Genomic DNA, 17,318 nt, shown 5'->3' with positions numbered 1-17,318 from the left:
GAGAACAAATTCACAATAAAACATAAATTTATAGTGTGGGTATTATGAAGGGATTGAAGTTCATTTTATATGGCTTGTTTCCAAGAAGGATTAGTCATGGCTGCTTTGTAGGAGGTGGGCTTAGTGGCAGTAGATATATTTAAGGTGAATATTTTATGTGCAATAGATGATTTATCATAGGAAAGATAGGAAGCCAAAGGATAAGGGGTATCACCTGGGATATAGGAGGGAGATGAGTGGCGAGTACCTTAGAGAAGGGAGCAATGATAGTCCTTGAGGTAATAAGGTGGTTTGTGTTGTCTAGTGGTTTTTCTGGTGGTGGATGGGGGAGGATCAGGGCTGATGTCAAGAGATAAGTTAGGTTGGGAAGTAGGAGATGTGGGGGAAGTCTGGGTTTGTATGGGAGAAGTGGATGTAGGAGTGGATGTAGGTGGTGATGTAATGTTGATGGGAGGAGAAGCAGAATCTGGGGATGGTGTAGATGAGGGAATGTGTTGAGGGGAGTAATCAAAAGGATCATCTATGAAAGGGTGATGGAGTGGTTGAGTTGATTGGTATGGTACATGAATAGGTGATTTGCATGAAAAGATGTGTTCATAGAATATAGTGTCTCTGGAAAGAAAAATGTGTCTAGTCTTTATGTCATATAAGATGTAACCTTTGACAACTAGGTTGATTCCCAAGAGGATGCATTTGTTAGACCTGGAGTCTAATTTAGTTATATGTACCTATAAACTGCAATCATACACTAAACAACCAAAAGTCTTGATAGCAAAATAATTAGGTATAGCATTGTTAAGTAAAGTAAAAGGACATTTGTTGCCAAGTAACTTAGATGGTAACCTGTTGATAATGTGAACTACATAAGACAAAGCATAAGACCAGATTTTTTTTGGCATGTTAGATTGAAAAAGAAGTGCTCTAGTGACACCAAGTAAGTGTTGGTGTTTGCATTCAACAAGACTATTTTGTGGTGGTGTATACATACAAGATGTTTGGTGTTGAACACCTTAAGAACTGTAAAAATATTTTAACATAAACTCTACTCCATTATCAGAGCGAATAATTTTAACAGTTAGCTGAAATTGAGTGTGAATAAATTTTACAATTTTTTTTATTAAACTAGATGTTTCTGAAGGATAGAAAAACACTTAGAAAGGGGGGGGGGGGGTTTGAATAAGTGTAGGTTTAAAAACTTGACAGATAAAAATAAATTGCACAGTTATTTTTATCCTGGTTCGTTGTTAACTAAACTACTCCAGTCCACCCCCGCAGAGATGATTTACCTCAACTGAGGATTTAATCCACTAATCGCACGGATTACAATGGTTCTCCACTTAGTCAGCAACTAAGTCTTCCAGAGTCTTCTGATCACACACTGATCACTCCAGGAACAACTGCTTAGATACCCTCTAAGACTTTTCTAGAGTATACTGATCCACACGATCACTCTAGTTACAACCTGCTTAGATAACCTCTAAGACTTCCTAGAGTATTCTGATCCACACGATCACTCTAGTTCCTTACAACTTAATGTAATCAATTCTAAGAGTATTACAATTGCTTCTTAAAAGCGATAATCACAAACTGTGATATTTCTCTTAAAGTTTAAGCTTAATCTCACTAATATATTACAACAGCAATGTAGTGAGCTTTGATGAAGATGAAGATTCTGAGCTTTGAATTTGAACAGCGTTTCAGCAAGTTTAATATGAGTTGTTTTGGTGCAGAAATCGTTAACCTTGCTTCTCATCAGAACTTCATATTTATAGGCGTTGGAGAAGATGACCGTTGAGTGCATTTAATGCTTTGCGTGTTCCGTACAGCATCGCATTTAATGTTATACGCTTTTGTCAACTACCTCGAGCCTTGTTCACGCTGTGTCTACTAACGTAGCCTTTAGTAGCTTTTAACGTTCCTTTTGTCAGTCAGCGTAGCTTGCCACTTGTACTTTCTTCTGATCTGATGTTTGTGAATACAACGTTTGAATATCATCAGAGTCAAACAGCTTGGTGCAAAGCATCTTCTGATCTTCTGACCTTGAAGTGCTTCTGAGCGTGATACCATCAGAACTTCAGTGCTTCTGTTCTCTTGTTCTTCTGATGCTTCCATAGACCCATGTTCTGATTCTGCTTCGACCATCTTCTGATGTCTTGCCAGACCATGTTCTGATGTTGCATGCTGAACCCTTTGAGACAAAGCTTCTGAGCGCTGAATTATGCATACTCTTTATATATTTCCTGAAAGGGAAATTGCATTGGATTAGAGTACCATATTATCTTAAGCAAAATTCATATTATTGTTATCATCAAAACTAAGATAATTGATCAGAACAAATCTTGTTCTAACAATCTCCCCCTTTTTGATGATGACAAAAACATATATAAATGATATGAATTTGCGATCAGAAAGAACAGACGGCAAAAGACAAATTACACAGCTATAGCATAAGCATATGAATATGTCTCCCCCTGAGATTAACAATCTCCCCCTGAGATAAATAATCTCCCCCTGAAATAAATACTCGAAGAACTTTAATAAAAGACTTCCCTGATTATTTCGGTAGAGACGATCATATAAGCTTCTGTCTTTAGAGAATTCATAGCTTCTGACTTCTGCTTCCATTGGACAGCTTCAGAACTAGAATTTCTTTAGATCCCTAGAACACTCACAGCTTCTGATTCCTGCTTCCATCTAGGACAGCTTCAGAACTTGAATTTCTTTGATCTTCTGAACATTCACAGCTTCCGATTTCTGCTTCCATTCAGGACAGCTTCAGAACTTGAATTTCTTTGATCTTCAGAACATTCACAGCTTCTGATTTCTGCTTCCATCTAGGACAGCTTCAGAACTTGAGTTTTCTGGATCTTTAGAACATTCACAGCTTTGAATTTCTGCTTCCCTCGGATAGCTTCAGAGCTTTGAATTTCTACCAACATCACTTCATGCTAGATTTGTATCAGAACATTGTTGAATGTACCAGAGCATCATTAGAGCATCTCTACATCCTGAAATGTTACAGAACAAAAACTAAACGACAAAAGTCAGCATGAACGAGTTAGAACATAAAATATATATTCGAACACATGATATGTATCAGAGCCATATAGACTAAAATAATGTATCAGAGCAAATAGAATTTTGTCAAAGCAAATAGACAGATATGGATTAAATTCTATTTTCAGTGCTTCTGATTTCTGAAGCTTGATAGCACTCAGCTTGCTTCAGTTTCCATGAGCTTATTCTTTTTACAGAATAACACTTCTTATGGTTTTGCTTCTTGTGTTTGCTTTGAAGATTTTCTTCACTTCTTTATACCTGCAAAACACTTAAACCATATAGAACTTGCAGTTCTTGTTAGTAAATGCAACTGATTAACACTTCTTATGGTTTTGCTTCTTGTGTTTGCTTTGAAGATTTTCTTCACTTCTTTATACCTGCAAAACACTTAAACCATATAGAACTTGCAGTTCTTGTTAGTAAATGCAGCTGATTAAATCAAATCATTTATCACATATTTCTCCCCCTTTTTGTCATATCATCAAAAAGCAAAAAAGATTCAGAGACAAACAAAACGAAACACACGGAGGAAGAAGATGATTTCATTGAAGTTCAAACAGCAGGTACAGAAGTGCATGAAGATAATTAAGATCAGATGCACAAAGACAGATGCAACGAAAAGAAAGAAACAACACAGACTCAATCTAAGATGGCCCTAGCCTTGACAAGATCTTGGCCAGCATCTCTTGAACCTCATTGTTGTGACTTTCTTGCCTCACCATGAAAGCTCTATACTCATCATTGAGTAAGCTTTGCTCATCCTGTCTCCTCTGAATTTCTTCCAGAGTCCTTGCAAGACGAGAAGATTCATCAGAAGAAGCTTCACCGCTTTCAACCACAGGAATAGCAACTTGATCTGTAGCTTCCATGGATAGATCATTTGCAGGGATTTCCTCAACAGGATCTGATTCAGCAACATGATCTTCAGCATCTGCTTCTTGTATAGAGGCATCTCCATATTCTGCAGCAGGAATTTCCGAGTCTCCATTCTCAAGTGCCTGAAGAATGGCAGCTAGATTCCTGGGAGCAGAAGGACCTTCAACTTCTGGTGGGTCAACAACTTCTGGAATGACCAAGCTTGGGTCTTTCTCAGACGGGTTTTCCCTCAGATAGTCAAAGAGAGTCTTGAAATCTCCGAGCAGAACAGGATAATCAGGAATAAAGATAACAATATCCCTGCATGGATTTGCTTCCATTTCAGCAGTCAATCTTAATTGTTCCATCTCATCCAAAAAGGGCTTCTCTTCAGCAGCAACACAATTTCTGAGAGGATGGTAGTAAATACCATTATCATCTTCCAGAAGATAACCAGGGTAACCAGGGGCAGCAGCCACTAGTCTTTTCTGTACTCCCATTGCTTCTACTTGAAAATCCTTGCGAAATCTTCTCCAGAGATTTCTTGTAGAAACATCATCCAGACCATTTAGAAATGCATCCTTCAGAAGGTCTAGACTGCTAATCACCTCATGTCTGAAAAGTTCCAGGTAGGTATAGGGTTCAGGTTCAGGCGGATTGAAGGTGAATTTGTAGTCAGGATAGAGAAGACAGTAAGGTTTGGATTTTCTGGTAGGTAAGGGATGGGATATAGAAGGTGGAGGTGCGGTGGATGAGGAAGAAGGGATATCTGAGAGAATGATTGACGAGGATGGAATATCAGAAATGATAGATTGAGACGAGGATGGAGTGTTTGTAAAGGGAATTGGTGAGAAGGATTTATCAGAAGGAGTTGGGGGAAGAATACTTAGAGGTGTGGGGTTTAGAATGGGAGAGGAGGAGGTTGATGGAGAAAGATTTGGTAAGGTGAAGTTTATTTTTGGTTCAGATGGAGGTGATTGGAAAGATGGTTTAGGGACAGAAGGAGGTGGAGTAAAAACCTTTCTGGAGATTTGTACAGAAGAAGAAGAAGATCTGGTTCTGCGAAAGGAATCTCTGATCCTTTTATCTCTTCGTTCTTCAGAGTCCACCTTGTCAGGATCATAGGTGACCCTCAACTTCTTGGCTTTCTCAGCCTCATCTTCTTGGGCTTTTCTTTTTAGCCTAGCCTTTAGTTCCTTCTGATCCTTCTTCAGAAGATCAGCCTTGGACGGAAGTACTCTGCCACGGATCCAAGCAGGATCAATATCTGATTGCTTCCTAACACAATCTTCCAGGTAAGACTTGACAACCTGATGCAGTTCTTTTTGAAACAAGGAGGCAAAACCTTCAACAGCAACTCTTCTTGAGAGAATGTCAGGAAAGCTTGGGCACACAGAAGGTACATTTTGAATGAGTTCTAATCTGAACAAATCCACACCATTAAAAATGGGACCTTGAACTACTCCAAGCAAATGGGATGCATTGAGTTTTCTGATGGAGTCCAGCACTTTGCTTTCAGTAAGAATGTCTGAAATCATTCTTCCAAACGGAATAGTCGTTCTTGAAAGATGAGGGTACTTCGCCCTTTCCTCTTCTCTTGACTCAAGGATTGAAGTCTTTAGATTCTCAAACAGAATGTGAGAAATGTTGATCTCAGTCTTTTTGCCAATGCAGAAAAGAGTGTGCTTGTGATCTGGACTGATGTAAGAAGAGGAGAGCATCCTTTTTCTGTGGTGAAGAGAACCCAGAATAATCTCAGCCCATACTCTATAAAATGGCTTCAAGGTGCCTGTGTTATTCGAGTCAATCCCAGAAGTCTGAGAGATTTGTTTTTCAACTATCGACCAATCAACAGATGTATGTCGAAAACCAGACCAACCTTCTTCATCATTCAGATTGTATAGCTTTCTGATCAGTTTCTCAGAGATAACCACTTCATGCCCTAGCACGAATGAAATGATGGCCGTTGGGGTAACCGTTGCATGTACCCAGAAGTCCTTCACAAGATCAAGATAAATTGGACCAACCAATCTATTTAGGTACTTGGACCATCCTTGCTCAAGGATTCTTGCATCACACTTAAAGCCATTCGCTTTAAGATTGTTTAAGTCCACATCAGTTTCACATAAAACCTCCAAGTCCTTCGTGGGTATCAAGCAAGTTTTCAAAGGAGCATATTCATAATTTCGCAGAAGGATTTGTGGAGAAGTAAGTCTTTCTTTTGAGGAAGAAGAACAAGAGGAAGAGTCCATGATGATTATGTCGTAAGATTAGATCAAGGACTAGGGTTTGAAAAAGAAAGAAACAGATGCAGCGAAAAAGAATGTACGACAAAATAGAGAAACGGAGAAAAGAATGAAGTTGAAGCGGGCTATTTAAAAGATTTGAAAAAAAAATTTAAATCATTTTGCATTAAATGAGAAATGACATTAGGAGAGATAGCATGGTAAATGAAATGATTAAATACAGTTACCTAGGTAGGCGTCTTTTCAACTGCACGCTTCGTACTAACCGCATAGACACGTGTTCACCATCAGATAATGGATGACAGCTGTAAAATATGAATAGGCTTTACGCCTTTTGATTCTGATCACTGCTTCTGATAGTCATTCTTAAGAAATGATCTGGTTCTGATAGGATCATGTTTCTTCCCAAGAATCACATCTTCTGGATAAGCTGATGCAAGTCTAAGTGATCTTCTGTTAGTTGGTTCTTCAGAAATTCTCAGATTCTCTAAAGATGCAGCAACTTGATCTTCTGATCTATTGCTTCTGAGACTGCCAACTTCTGGAGATTCACTCCTTTGTTCTGCAGCTTCTGATACGACAAATTTGTATCTGCAGAAATTCTTAAGCTGCTTTGTTTCATTAGAAACAAGTTTATCATCAAACCAGATATTTATTGATTCGTCCACAATCAATGTTTCAATATTGTATATTCTGTAGCATTTAGAGCATTCAGAATACTCAAGAACGAAACATCAATGCTAGAAACAAACAAAACAAATGATTCCAAGACTAATAAACTTTCTTTTCTGATCTCCTACGAACATAGATTCTTCAACAAATTTAAGTACCAGAACTTGGAAGACAATCCTTCTTCCCTTCAAGTGTTGAGACCAACTTGAGTCCAGGTGACATGACATGTTGATTTTTATCTTCTTTGTCGCCAAGAGAATCTGCAAAAGAAATAGTCTTTTTCTTTGGTACCCACATTTTCTTGGGTCCTTTCTTGTTAGATTTTCTCAAGTTTTGATTGAACTTGGGTTTAACATTGTAAGCAATAGGAGGAACAGCATGATAATTTTTAATGTGAGTTTCATGATATTTCCTAGGTTGTGTCACATGCTTTTTGGTGTGTGTTATGTGAAAACTTTGAGCATGTGAAGTGTGCCTAATATCATGGGAGTGGCCATACTTGAACTGATCATACAATGGCTTGTATGTGAATTTCATTTCATCAACAGGTTCAAGTTTGTATGGGGTTTCACCCTCAAAACCAATGCCGACTCTTTTGTTTCCAGACACAGCATATATCATAGAAGCTAGCTGACTTCTGCCAATACTTCTAGATAAGAACTTCCTGAAACTTAAATCATATTCTTTCAGAATATGGTTTAGACTAGGAGTGGATTTTTCTGAATCAGAAGGAGATCCAACATTATTGGATAATTTTAAAAGTTTTTCTTTTAATTCAGAATTCTCCAACTCAAGCTTCTTTGTTTCAAATTCAAATAGCTTTTTCAGCTTTTTGTATTTGAGACTAATCTGAGACTTGAGTTCCAGAAGTTCAGTTAGACCGGAAACTAACTCATCTCTAGTAAGTTCAGAAAATACCTCTTCAGAATCTGATTCTGATGTAGATTCTGATCCGTCATCTTCTGTCGCCATCAGCGCACAGTTAGCCTGCTCATCTTCAGAGTCTGAATCATCTTCTGACTCATCCCAGGTTGCCATAAGACCTTTCTTCTTATGAAACTTCTTCTTGGGATTTTCCTTCTGAAGATTTGGACATTCATTCTTGAAGTGTCCAGGCTCATTGCATTCATAGCACATGACCTTCTTCTTGTCAAATCTTCTGTCATCAGAAGATTCTCCACGTTCAAATTTCTTTGAACTTCTGAAGCCTCTGAACTTCCTTTGCTTGGTCTTCCAGAGTTGATTTAGCCTTCTGGAGATCAAAGACAGTTCATCTTCTTCTTCAGATTCTGATTCTTCTGGATCTTCTTCTCTAGCCTGAAAAGCGTTAGTGCATTTCTTGATATTGGATTTTAATGCAATAGACTTACCTTTCTTTTGAGGCTCATTTGCGTCCAGCTCTATTTCATGGCTTCTCAAGGCACTGATAAGCTCTTCCAGAGAAACTTCATTCAGATTCTTTGCAATCTTGAATGCAGTCACCATAGGACCCCATCTTCTGGGTAAGCTTCTGATGATCTTCTTTACGTGATCAGCCTTGGTGTATCCCTTGTCAAGAACTCTCAATCCAGCAGTAAGAGTTTGAAATCTTGAAAACATCTTTTCAATGTCTTCATCATCCTCCATCTTGAAGGCTTCATACTTCTGGATTAAAGCTAGAGCTTTAGTCTCCTTGACTTGAGCATTTCCTTCATGAGTCATTTTCAAGGACTCATATATGTCATAGGCCGTTTCCCTGTTAGATATCTTCTCATACTCAGCATGAGAGATAGCATTCAGCAAAACAGTTCTGCATTTATGATGATTCCTGAAAAGCTTCTTCTGATCATCATTCATTTCTTGCCTTGTCAGCTTTACGCCTCTGGCATTTACTGGATGTTTGTAACCATCCATCAGAAGATCCCATAGATCACCATCTAGACCAAGAAAGTAACTTTCCAGTTTATCTTTCCAGTATTCAAAGTTTTCACCATCAAATACCGGCGGTCTAGTATAACCATTGTTACCGTTGTATTGCTCAGCAGAGCCAGATGTAGATGCAGGTGTAGACTTTTCACTTTCATCAACCATCTTTTACTGAAGCGTTTTTCTCTTCCTGAATCTTTTCTAAACACGGTTAAGTGCTTGCACCTTAGAACCGGCGCTCTGATGCCAATTGAAGGATAGAAAAACACTTAGAAAGGGGGGGGGGGGTTTGAATAAGTGTAGGTTTAAAAACTTGACAGATAAAAATAAATTGCACAGTTATTTTTATCCTGGTTCGTTGTTAACTAAACTACTCCAGTCCACCCCCGCAGAGATGATTTACCTCAACTGAGGATTTAATCCACTAATCGCACGGATTATAATGGTTCTCCACTTAGTCAGCAACTAAGTCTTCCAGAGTCTTCTGATCACACACTGATCACTCCAGGAACAACTGCTTAGATACCCTCTAAGACTTTTCTAGAGTATACTGATCCACACGATCACTCTAGTTACAACCTGCTTAGATAACCTCTAAGACTTCCTAGAGTATTCTGATCCACACGATCACTCTAGTTCCTTACAACTTAATGTAATCAATTCTAAGAGTATTACAATTGCTTCTTAAAAGCGATAATCACAAACTGTGATATTTCTCTTAACGTTTAAGCTTAATCTCACTAATATATTACAACAGCAATGTAGTGAGCTTTGATGAAGATGAAGATTCTGAGCTTTGAATTTGAACAGCGTTTCAGCAAGTTTAATATGAGTTGTTTTGGTGCAGAAATCGTTAACCTTGCTTCTCATCAGAACTTCATATTTATAGGCGTTGGAGAAGATGACCGTTGAGTGCATTTAATGCTTTGCGTGTTCCGTACAGCATCGCATTTAATGTTATACGCTTTTGTCAACTACCTCGAGCCTTGTTCACGCTGTGTCTACTGACGTAGCCTTTAGTAGCTTTTAACGTTCCTTTTGTCAGTCAGCGTAGCTTGCCACTTGTACTTTCTTCTGATCTGATGTTTGTGAATACAACGTTTGAATATCATCAGAGTCAAACAGCTTGGTGCAAAGCATCTTCTGATCTTCTGACCTTGAAGTGCTTCTGAGCGTGATACCATCAGAACTTCAGTGCTTCTGTTCTCTTGTTCTTCTGATGCTTCCATAGACCCATGTTCTGATTCTGCTTCGACCATCTTTTGATGTCTTGCCAGACCATGTTCTGATGTTGCATGCTGAACCCTTTGAGACAAAGCTTCTGAGCGCTGAATTATGCATACTCTTTATATATTTCCTGAAAGGGAAATTGCATTGGATTAGAGTACCATATTATCTTAAGCAAAATTCATATTATTGTTATCATCAAAACTAAGATAATTGATCAGAACAAATCTTGTTCTAACAGTTTCAGCTTTGGTTTTTATTAAAAATAGCCAGCATTACCTACTGTGGTCATCCACAATAGTGAGAAAATATTTATGTCCATTGATAGAGGGGTTGGAAATAGGTCCCCATATATCCATATGTATAAGATCAAAGCAATGAAGAGTAGAAGTATCACTATTATAGAAAGGCAATCTTTTTTGTTTAGCACTAAAAAAAGTGTCACAAGGTTCATGAGATTTGTGTAAATTGGATAAAGGAAAGTTTTTATTGATTTGTACAATAGTCTCATAAAAAGTGTGACCTAATCTATTATGCCATAGTGTACAATTGTTTATAGTAGAGTAAATGACTTTATTGAGAGGAATGAAAGGTGAGGTAAGAGTGTAGAGACCATTGTGAATTTTAGCTGCACCAATCTTCATCAGAGTATGTGTGCCCTGTATGAGACAGTGAGAGCTAGTGAAAAGGAAAATACACTTTAAGGAAGCACATAATTTTGAAATAGAAATGAAGTTTGTTAAAAAAGTATGAATGTATAAAACATCAAGAAGTTGATTTTTTTTATTTAAGATGATAAAACCATAATGAGTGGTGGTTATGGTGACTCCATTAGGGTGTATAACTATAATAGGAGTAATGGGGGTGAATGTTGGTGAAAAAAGATTTGTTATGGCACACATGGCTAGTGGCACCAGTGTTAAGCAGCCATTCAGATTGATCATTAGCAAAAATATTGTGAATATGAGATATACTTGGGTGAGAGGCAGAGGGCGACTGAAGATGTTGAATGTTGGGTGCAGAAAAGGCATTGTTTTGCTGAAGCAGGGCAAGGAGAGCTCTTTGTTGTTCAGCAGTAAAGCCAATATTCTTAGAAGAATCTTTAGATGGACCAGAGGTGCCTTCTTCAGTGCCGGGTTCATCAGAAGTTGCTAATGCTATGTTGGTCTTTTTAAGGTAAGATGAGAGGCCATGTTTTTTGAAGAAAACTTCAATGGTATGGCCAAGCTTATTACAGTAGGTGCAGATTTTAAGGCCTTTTGATTTTGGATTGTATGAGGGTTTGGTGCTAGCATAAGTAGAACGTCCTTTGGAGGGAGGGTTTTGGATGTGAGCAATGAGTTTCTCATCTGGAACAGGGGAAGAGGTTTGTCTTTCTTGTTGAATTTGCATAGAAAAGACCTTGTTATCACTAGGGAGGGGACTGATGAGCATAATCTGTGATCTAACATGTGCATATTGGTCATTGAGACCTTTTAGAAAACGTATAATATAGTCATTTTCCCTATATGTTTTGATGGATGGTAATAATTGACAATGACAAACAGGGTCACACTGACAGCTAGGCAGGGGGCAAAAATTATCAAATTCCTGCCATAATTCTTTTAGGGTTGTGAAGTACTGAGTAATAGATTGATCACCTTATTTTTGTGCATAGATTTCTCTTGAAGGTCTGAGATGCGGAAGATATCTCCTTGATGATATCTTTCATGGAGTTCTTCCCAAATTTCTTTTGCTGAATCAATCCAAAGAACGCTTTCATAAATTTCTTTATAAATGGAATTGGTTATCCAAGTCATGACCATGTTATTGCAGCGGTTCCAAAGGACATGGTTGGGATCGGAAATATCAGGGCGATTTAGGGTTCCATCAATGAACCATAATTTGTTCTTTGACATAAAAGCTAATTTCAGAGATCGAGACCATGAGTGAAAATTGGTATTGTTGAGGGGAGGGGTGACAATCGATAACCCAGGTTTGTCACTAGGATGCATATAGTATGGATCTAGCATATCTTGCTGGAAAGAACGGATCTTGGAGTTATTGTTCATGTTGTTACGTTTGGGAGATTTCTTTGGGGAAGGAGAATTGTCGTCGAAATCAATCATGGAGGTGGGTGGGTGGAAGATAATAAAGGACCAAGATCCAGAGGAAATAAAAGAAAGGTGTATGAAAGGAATGGGGAAGGAAAAAGAAAAAACGTGATGATGAAAGGTAGGTGGAAGGGGAGAGAAGGAAGACGGTGATGGAAAAAAAGGATCAGAGCAATCTTTCTGATACCATGTTAAGATGTGGCATGCGGAAGCATAGAGAAAGAAGAATGAAGAAAATTGAAAATTATATTATTTACTTCACTCATTACATGAAACAGGTTTAGGCTATTAATAGTAAAACGATACAGCCGTTACAACAACTTTAGGAGATAAAAAAGGAAAAATAGTTAAACATAGATAAATGGGCTTAGTAAGTTTTGTTAATGGGCTTGTGTATTTCAACAATTTATATTAATTGCATGATTAAAAAAATATTATTGTATAAAACTCAATAACATAATCAAGCTAAATGTATAATTTTAAATCAGATAAGTATTAAATATTTATATATCAAAAAAATGTCAAACAAAATCGTATATACACCAAATAATTCTTTAAATAAATTATTTTTGAATCAACAAAATCAATTATAAAATTCAAAGTATCCAAAATTTAAAGAGTCAAATCTTTAGTTTTACCTTATAATTTTGAGACAAATTCAAAAAATTTCCATAAATGATATAAATAACTAAATATATATTAAAAAAATTTGTATTTGTCTTATCTCTCAAAATCTAAATTTAAGTGCAGATTTTATGTGAATCAAATTGAAAGATAAAGAAAAAAAAACAAAATAAAATAATTTGATAATTAAAACTTTTTTTAAACTTAAAATCAACCATCAAATTACCAAAATAACATTTAAATTCAAAATTTATCTTTTCCAAATAATTAACATAAATATATATTTTTAGATATATTCTCTATAGCCACAAATTAAGTGTTGAAAATCAAAATCCTCAAAGAAAATATATTTTATGATTCTCAACCATCGATCATAATCATACATGTGATTCTAAATATTTATCATACTATATATTAAGTAACATCCCAAACAAAACTTAAATTTTCACAAATACTTTTTTAAAGTTTATTATAAGTTTCTATTACGAGATTTTATTCAATGCCAAACAATTAAAATCTCAAATAATTTTAGAATTCTAAAAAAGTTGTTGAGCATTGACTTATAAAAAAATTCAGTCATTAGATTGATAATCAATAATACCTCAAAGTCAATTGACAAAAAAAAATCGCAAATAATAATAATGTTCAATTTGCAATAAAATTTTTTAAACCAAATTATTTTAAAGGATTCATGAAAAAGATATGAAAGAACTTGAATCCATACAAATCGTTTCAAAACAACATAATACACAAACCATAAACTTCATAGTAAGTGTAAGAAAGAAAAAACTAAAAAATTATCATTAAAACTATTGTAATTTATGAAGATTAATTACAAAGTATGTTCCAAAATGCTAAAATAGTGAAAGTGAGTAAATACTAATAAATATATGAGATATAGTCTCACATAAAAATATTCATTCACATTCAAAGCCTTTATAAAGAGTTAATATCATTAACTTAACAAAAGGACAAAAGAGGATAAAGTGCCACGTGGACAAGTGGGGGTGGTCCCTACGACATCGACTCTGGCTCCGGGACTAGATCTGAGGGCGTAGAGGCGCTAACGATGGCTTGTAGGCTGCACTTGAGCACTTAGGCACGACGCATCAGAACAATCGGATTATTTGCGGCGTTAATGTGGCGACGCCAGCGCCGCTCTAGCGGTAGACCTGTTACCTTTGCTCTTATTTTGGTCGTTGCTTTTGTTTTGAATTTTGAGTTTGAAAAATAGCAACACTTCATGAAGTGTCGCAGAATGAAAATATACAACTCTTGGTAAATGTTGCAGTAGGCCAAGCAATGTAACTTTTGGAAAAATGAATTGTTTCACCACGGGTTGCTACCTTGTGAAACAATACTAATGTGGCCTATAAATACCTCATTCTGAATGCAGAAATTCACAACAACAAAACACATATCCTCTAGAATAAATTTCAGGCATCTTCGCTGCATTCGAATTTTCATCTGTCTTGTGCAAACTCGAGAAGGCTGAATTATCCTGGGCAGTGTTTTAAAAACCGGACCGGACCGGCCGGTCGGACCGGTCGAACCGGGAACCGATCAGGTAACCGGTCTGGTTCAATAGTCAGATCGGGTATGCCATCAAACCGGTGGGAACCGCTGAAAACCGGGAAAACCGGAAAACCGGCGGTTTAATTGTTTTTTTTAAACTTTTTTTTAAACTTTTTTTTAAAATTTTTTTTAAACATTTTTTTTAACATTTCTTTTAAACTTTTTTTTAACTTTTTTTTAACTTTTTTTTTTAATATATTTAGTAGTGTACTCCCTCCGTCCCAAATTATAAGAGAAATTTCAGTTTTAGATTCATTGAATAATTAATGTATTTGGTCTATATATAGACTAGATACATTAAATATTCAATGAATCTAAAAAGTGAATTTCTCTTATAATTTGGGACAGAAGGAGTATTACTTAAATAGCATTCGCACATAGTTTTTTTCGTTAGTGACAAATTAAAAACTTTATTGTCTATTTGTTATCTTTGCTAATACATTTTCTTAAATATCATAAACATATTGAATTTTATTTGATTTTCTTTTTAGGATGATGCTATTTTGAATTAAATTTGGTACACATTGGAGTTATTTTGTTATAAATTATTCAATTAGATTATGTTGCAATTAGACTTTGTTTAGATTATGTTGTAATTAGACTTTGTTTGCAATTAGACTTTGTAATTTTTTACTATTTTGTTATGTGTGATACCTTTGTTTAAAATTTGAATTTAAGTTATGAAATTGTGAATTTATGATATGATATTTTAAAAAATTTTAAAAGCTAGTTATATTTTTTTAGAGACTGAATCATCCGGTTCGACCGGTTTTATACCTATATAATGACAGGTCTAATTCGACCGAGTTATTCGGTTTAATCCGGTTTGGTCGTGCGGTTCGACCAGTGACCCAGTGGTTCGACCGATAAACCAGTGACCCAGTACCCTCACCGGTTCGATGACCGGTCCAATTTTTAAAACACTGATCCTGGGTATTCTTGCATCAAAACTCTAAGACATTCGAGAGTTCTTGAAATATTATAAAAAAAGTGTTTCGTTCACGATTCAACCATGGATCTATTCAATTTCGAAGCGTTATCTAACAAAAACTTCATGCCTCATAAAGCACATATATCACTATTGTAGAAAAGCATATATTTCAAATATTGGTTTCATGATAAAAAAATTGATGTTTAGAGGACAAATCCAATAAATTAAACTTGAATACGTTCTCTAATACCAATTATTAGAATTAACTTAATAATTAATATATACAACGCATGCTTAATACAACAATTAAAAAACAGTAATCATAGTTTAAGGTGGAAGCGAAACAAATATATGAGCATGCATACACACAACCTTATGATCTACGACATGTTAGTCTATGAGATATTATTAAGGATTATAGGAATACCTGGACGAATCCAAGGAGAAAGCTTTCTATGTAGTGATAACGAATCCTGAAACATAAAAGTGTAGAAATAAGTGACTAACTCTTGCTGGCGTGTGAATCTTTCTTGACCGATACTTCGTCTTAAATACTCTTAAGATGGGGAGAAGAGTTAAGATGGGGAGAAGAGATAATCTGCTTGTTGTATGGTATATTGGAGACCTTAGCCTATATAAGGTGATGGTCAATTGGGTTCTCATTATTTTAAAATGGGTCTTCCTGACATCCACTCATATTTAAGCATATATCCAACTTATTAATTAATTAATTAATGATTAAATAAAATCTAAATAGCCTTTTTAACTTAATCAATTAAAGCTCTTAATTTGATAAATAACTAATATAATTAAAATATATATCTCACCTAATAATTATTAAAATATAATAATTAAATAATATTTAATTATAAAATATTCTAACATTTAGAAGTATTTTCCAATTCGACTTGGATATCTCTAAAAATTTCTCAAATTTCATGAACACAGTCTTAAGAATTTACCCTTGTTTCACTAAAATTCTCAAACTCTTCTATGTGCCTTTAGTTCCAATGTTTTAAAGGTTGTAAAGAAAAAAAAAAGACAAATATACATATTTATAAGTATTGAAATTCAATGGATCTAGCAAGTTTCAAACTCAACCCATTTACGAAGAGATTCACGAGCCAAAAGATACTGAAACTCAATACACGTAAATCAAAAAATTAGACCTGAATTCTGATGGATCGAACCATTCACCAAATCCAGACTCACTGCTGTTAGAAATTTGTATGATAACCCTGGATATCTTCAAGAATCGTGTTTGTTTACTTTCCGAACAAAGTATTTCGACCCTATTCTTGTCGGGTTCACGAAATCTTTGCGGGGATAATTCTTGAAGAACAATCTGTTTCTGACAATAGAGAGCAGATCAGAATGTAGAGAGGAAGTATGTAATTTCGTGTGCCAAATCAAGACCAAAAGACTCCTTATATAGGAGACCAATAATAGAAACAAACAGACACACCTTTTCGGAAAAACAGTTATGTCTGTTGGAAACGGGTGCAACTATTCAAACGAATTGTTATGTCCGTTGGGAAAGGGTGCAACTATTCAAACGAAAATTTTGCTCGGGGCGCTGCCCCGCACCCCGCCCGCTGACCTCCAGCCAGGGGCGCTGCCCCTTGGACCCCGGCAGGGCGCTGCCCCGCACCCCGCCAGAGGCTCCGCCCCTTGGAACCCCGTTTCTATTATTCGTATTCAATTGCACGTTCGGCTCTACAAGCGTGCACTCCGCACTACCCTAACTCGTTTCAAGCTTAACGCATAATTGCATCGCCCTACAGTAAATCACATTATTACCAAAATACATTGATGATACTAAAATCACCAACAACTATTACCACCATTGACTCCACCTTCAGACTATTTGTGATTTCTACAATCTTAAAACATATATTTTTCACCACTTAAAGTTTTAAAAACATATTCAAACAGTAGTGATTTCATGATTGTTGGTATATAAAATCTTTGTAGTATTCTTGGGGTGTGACCTATAGTACCAAAAAAAAAATATACATAAATTCAGGCACCCGATGTATATTTCCGGTTCGATTGCTTTATATCAAGTTTTATGTTTTCCTTCCTGATTGTAGATCTCTTATGTAGTTCGAAAATAAGAGAATCAATTAC

At 36.0% G+C, this 17,318-nt stretch overlaps 1 protein-coding gene across 1 annotated transcript; it reads right to left on the bottom strand.

Annotated features, from left to right (window-relative positions):
• Positions 1-10,240: 10,240 nt before the first annotated feature.
• On the bottom strand, positions 10,241-12,073 carry LOC131624360 (uncharacterized). The gene is made up of 3 exons (XM_058895338.1): positions 11,606-12,073; positions 10,866-11,555; positions 10,241-10,624 (listed from the first exon to the last, which is right to left on the bottom strand). The coding sequence occupies exons 1-3, from the start codon at positions 12,071-12,073 to the stop codon at positions 10,241-10,243; spliced, it is 1,542 nt and encodes a 513-aa protein (XP_058751321.1).
• Between the last annotated feature and the right edge of the window lie 5,245 nt (positions 12,074-17,318).

The sequence above is a fragment of the Vicia villosa genome, linkage group LG1 (assembly GCF_029867415.1).
Source record: "Vicia villosa cultivar HV-30 ecotype Madison, WI linkage group LG1, Vvil1.0, whole genome shotgun sequence".
Lineage (NCBI taxonomy): Eukaryota > Viridiplantae > Streptophyta > Magnoliopsida > Fabales > Fabaceae > Vicia > Vicia villosa.
This window is presented reverse-complemented; position numbering and strand designations above follow the sequence as displayed.

Coding starts and splice junctions, on each gene's coding strand:
- LOC131624360 (XM_058895338.1), bottom strand. CDS start 12,073: ATGATTGATTTCGACGACAATTCTCCTTCCCCAAAGAAATCTCCCAAA. Junction 11,556..11,605: donor AATCTATGCACAAAAATAAG/GTGATCAATCTA, acceptor GAATTATGGCAG/GAATTTGATAATTTTTGCCC. Junction 10,625..10,865: donor ACACTGGTGCCACTAGCCAT/GTGTGCCATAAC, acceptor TGTCTCATACAG/GGCACACATACTCTGATGAA.